The 4396-nt window shown below is 48.3% G+C and overlaps 1 protein-coding gene across 1 annotated transcript; it reads right to left on the bottom strand.

The window, feature by feature from the left end:
• Positions 1-2088: 2088 nt before the first annotated feature.
• Positions 2089-2574, bottom strand: LOC147511081 (uncharacterized). Its single transcript, XM_086598350.1, has one exon. It carries the CDS (start codon positions 2572-2574, stop codon positions 2089-2091), a length of 486 nt encoding a protein of 161 aa, XP_086454476.1.
• Positions 2575-4396: the final 1822 nt, after the last annotated feature.

Here is a 4396-nt window from a genome sequence, read left to right as displayed (position 1 = left end):
GAAGTATGAGCTACTGGAAAAGGAGCGAGATGAGGCCCGCATCTCAGCTCTTCAATATCATAAATATCTACAACGCGCTGAACAAGCCCACAAGGACTATGTGGCGGGAGTCACTTTCAAGATGGAGAGTCGAGGGAGGCAGATAGGGTCGCCACTAAGGCTGCACTAGAACAGTCATTAAAGGACGCCGCCAAACACTTCAAGGCCTTAGCCTCCAAGAAGATTGCTAAGGAGCTAAAACAACAGCTAGAATCCCTTACAGTAGCTGGTCGTCTCCTCCCCGCCCAGCCTCCAGTCCCTGTCATTCCAAACTCTGCAGCCCCATCCCAAACACCTGAGCCAGAAGCCACTATCCAGCCTGGGGTGGCAACCTCCCCTATTGATGTTGATGAAACTACTGTGGAGGGGGATGGGTTGCAGCCATCAGAGGATGTGTCCGAAAACATGAAGTGAAGATCCCTCATGTGTTTTTCTGCTAATCAGATTGCTCTGCAACCTACTCATGTGTTTTTTGTAATACCCTTTTGGGCTTGTATTTCTGGGTACTCCCAGCAAGTAATGACAGAAATGGTTTCTTATCAAACAATTGTTTTGGATATGCTTTTTGATCTATGAATCATTTTTTGCTTAGTGTATTGCACCTCACTCATATTACATAAGTTCATTATATCATCTATGTGTTTTGCTTATCCTACAAACTCGTCTCACCATGTAGGGTCCTTAGCAGCTGGGAAACTGATGCCGACAAGGAGATTTTGGGGGCAGCTCAGTTTGCCCCCGTCCACAGAGGTCTCATCCCCCCCGCTGCCCTGGAGATATTGGGGGCAGCTAAGTTTGCCCCCAAGTTAAATTCGAACATCATCGTTCACGGAGGGCTCATCCCTCCCGCTGCCATGGAGATGTTGGGGGAAACTCAGTTTGCCCCCAAGTTGAATATAGAGATGTTGGGGGCTGCTCAGTTTGCCGCCAAGTTGAATTCCGACCTCATCGTCCGCAAATGGCTCATCCCCCCCGCTGCCATGGAGATGTTGGGGACAGCTCAGTTTGCCCCCAATTTGAATATGGAGATGTTGGAGGTAGCTCAGTTTTCCCCCAAGTTGAATTCGGATCTCATCGTCTGTGAAGGGCTCATCCCCCCCTATTGCCATGGAGATGTTGGGGGTAGCTCAGTTTGCCCCCAAGTTGAATTTGGACCTCATCGTCCGCGAATGGCTCATCCCCCCCACTGCCATGGAGATGTTGGGGCCAGCTTAGTTTGCCCCCAAGTTGAATTCGGACCTCATCGTCCATGAAGGGCTCATCCCCCCGCTACCGTGGAGATGTTAGGGGCAGCTCAGTTTGCCCCCAAGTTGAATATGGAGATGTTGGGGGCAGCTCAGTATGCCAACAAGTTGAATTCGGAACTTATTGTCTGCGAAGGGCTCATCCCCCCCGCTGCCATAGAGATGTTGGGGGCATCTTAGTTTGCCCCAAAGTTGAATATGGAGATGTTGGGGGTAGCTCAGTTTGCCCCCAAGTTGAATTCGGACCTCATCGTCCGCGACGGGCTCATACCCCCCCGTTGCCATGAAGATATTGGGGGTAGCTCAGTTTGCCCCCAAGTTGAATATGGAGATGTTGGGGGCAGGTTAGTTTGCCCCCAAGTTGACTATGGAGATATTGGGGGCAACTCAGTTTTCCCCCAAGTTGAATTCGGACCTCATCGTTCACAGAGGGCTCATCCCCCCCCCTCCACCCGCTGTCATGGAGATGTTGGGGACGGCTCAGTTTTCCCCCAAGTTGAATATGTAGATGTTGGGGGCAGCTCAGTTTGCCCCCAAGTTGACTATGGAGATGTCGGGGGCAGCTCAATTTGCCCCCAAGTTAAATTCAGACCTCATCGTCCGCTGTTTGTGGCCTAATCCAAATATAAATGAATAAACGCCAATCAGATAGAGGGAATTTGATATCACTTTCATTGACATACTAAAGAGCCCAAAATATCATTACAAAGCTTGGTGTTCACATTTCATGCAACAACTAAAATCTACTTTACTTTAAAAACAAAATAGAAAGTTACTCATGGAACTTCTTCAACATCCTGATGTTCTAGTGTCGCTTGATGTTCTTACCCAGTGGCGTCTGCAGCCTGTAGGTCCCGGAAGTTCCAGCCTCTACCAATGTATACGGTCCCTCCCAATTGGGGCCCAATCTTCCTTCTGTCTCCTTCTTGGTGGCTGGGGTCACCCACCGAAGCACACGGTCGCCAACATTGAATTTTTGCGGCTTCACGCGCTTGTTATATTGCCTCTGCAACCTCCTATGATACTCTTCCAATCTGATGCGCACGGTGTCCCTCCTTTCCTCTGTAAGGTTCAACTCCCCGGCCAATAATTCCTTATTAACTCCCGCTTCCACAGCCTTAGTTTTGGTTGTTATGACTACCCTTTCCACCGGAATCACTGCCTCCACTCCATAAGCCATTGCGAACGGTGATTTTCCAGTAGAGGTCTTGCGGTATGCCCAAAGCACTTGGTGTAACTCATCTGTCCAAGATCTTTTGCGGCCCTCCAACTTTTTCTTTAGATTATCCATTATAGTTTTATTCAAGGACTCTGCCTACCCAGTCCCTTCTGGATTGTAAGGGGTCGAGAACCCTTGTTTCACTCCAAACGCTTGGAGAAATGCTCTCACCTTCCCCCTTGTTAATTGGGTACCGTTATCTGCGATGATGGTATGGGGAAGTCCAAACCGGCATAAGACATTTTCACATAGGAATTTCCTCACCTGTTCCTCCTTCACCTATTGCAGAGCCATGCCTTCAACCCATTTTGTAAAATAATCTGTCGCGGCTAGCATGAACCTTCTTTTACCGCTTGCTATGGGCAAGGGTCCGACAATATCCAAAGCCCACATAACAAACGGCCATGGGCTAAAGACCTTGTGCAAGGGTTCAGCTGGCGCGTGTAACAGCCGTGCGAAACTCTAGCATTTCTTACACCTCTTGGCATATTCAGTTGCATCTTTCTTCATGTGTAGCCAAAAGTACCCCTGTGATAGTAGCCGGTGAGTCGTGGTTCTCCCGGCCGAATGGCTTCCACAATCTCCTTCATGAATTTTCCCCAACACCTCTTATATCTTCTGCGCTCCCAGACATTTCAACAATGGTCCGCTGACACTTTGCCGATACAAATCCCCATCCAGTAATATGTACCTCTGTGATACCTGCTCCATCTTCCTTCTTTCTCACTTGTCCTCTATCTCTATCCCCGAAAGGAAACTCTTAATGGGTTCCATCCACCCCGGCTCTTGCTCAGTAGTTAGCCATACCCCCTCTTCCTCTGCAATACTTGGTTTGCTCAGCACCCTGACTTCGATGGATCTGCGTTCAGTTCTAGGCAGTACCGCGGCAACATATGTTAATGCATCGGCGTGTCTATTCTCTCCCTTGCCTAGAAGAGCAAAACTGGCCTTTTCAAATTTGTCAGCCCTTCTCCGTAATACCTCCAAATACTTCGCCATTCTTGGACATCGGGCAGCGAACCATTCGTTGGCCTGACATATTACCAAGTTCGAATCTGAATATACTATCAGCTCTCTCACATCCAGATCCCTAGCCAAGTCCAAACCTGCTATCACAGCTTCATATTCATAATCATTATTTGACGCAGCAAAACCCAGCTTCATTGATAACTCCAAGCGAGTATTCTCGGGAGTGACCAGCACCACCCCAATTCCATTCCCTGTATTGGTAGCGGACCCATATGCAAAGACTCTCCATCCGTTCCGCATGTCCTAAGGATCTAGAGGGTCGTGGTTTTGGTCCACTTCTTGTTCCATAACCATCTCTTCCCCCGAAGTGGGATCCTCAGCCAGAAACTCGGCTAGGAATTCAGCCATAGCTTGTGCCTTCTCTGCGGCCTTGGCTTGATACTCAATGTCGTACGAACTCGGCATTACCGCCCATTTCAACATTCTCCCTAATTTCTCTGCCTTCAGGGCCTGCTTAAGCTGCAAGTTGGTCGCCACTACCACTGAGTGAGCATCAAAATAAGTTTTCAATTTCAGCGCAGAAAAGATCAAAGCCAAGGCAAACTTCTCAATTCTATTGTATCTTGTTTCGGCGTCTAACATAGTCTTGCTCTGGAAGTACACCAGCCTCTCTACCTTGTCTACTACCCTTATCAGCACTGAACTGATTACATACTCTGATACCCCCAAATACAAATATAGCTTCTCCCCTTACCCTTGGCATTGTGACAAGATCGAGGCCTTTCTCAAATACTCTTTTAACTCTTGGAAAGCCCTTTCGTATGCAGCGGTCCATTGAAAGTCGGTCCTCCTCCTTAATAGTAGGTACAAAGGTCAACATTTATCCGAGGACTTTGATATGAATCTATTGAGAGTCACAATCCTC

The sequence above is a fragment of the Coptis chinensis genome, chromosome 3 (genome assembly GCF_015680905.1).
Source record: "Coptis chinensis isolate HL-2020 chromosome 3, ASM1568090v1, whole genome shotgun sequence".
In the NCBI taxonomy this organism is placed as follows: Eukaryota; Viridiplantae; Streptophyta; class Magnoliopsida; order Ranunculales; family Ranunculaceae; genus Coptis; species Coptis chinensis.
Note: the sequence above shows the minus strand (reverse complement) of the source record. Positions and strands in the feature narration are given on the sequence as shown.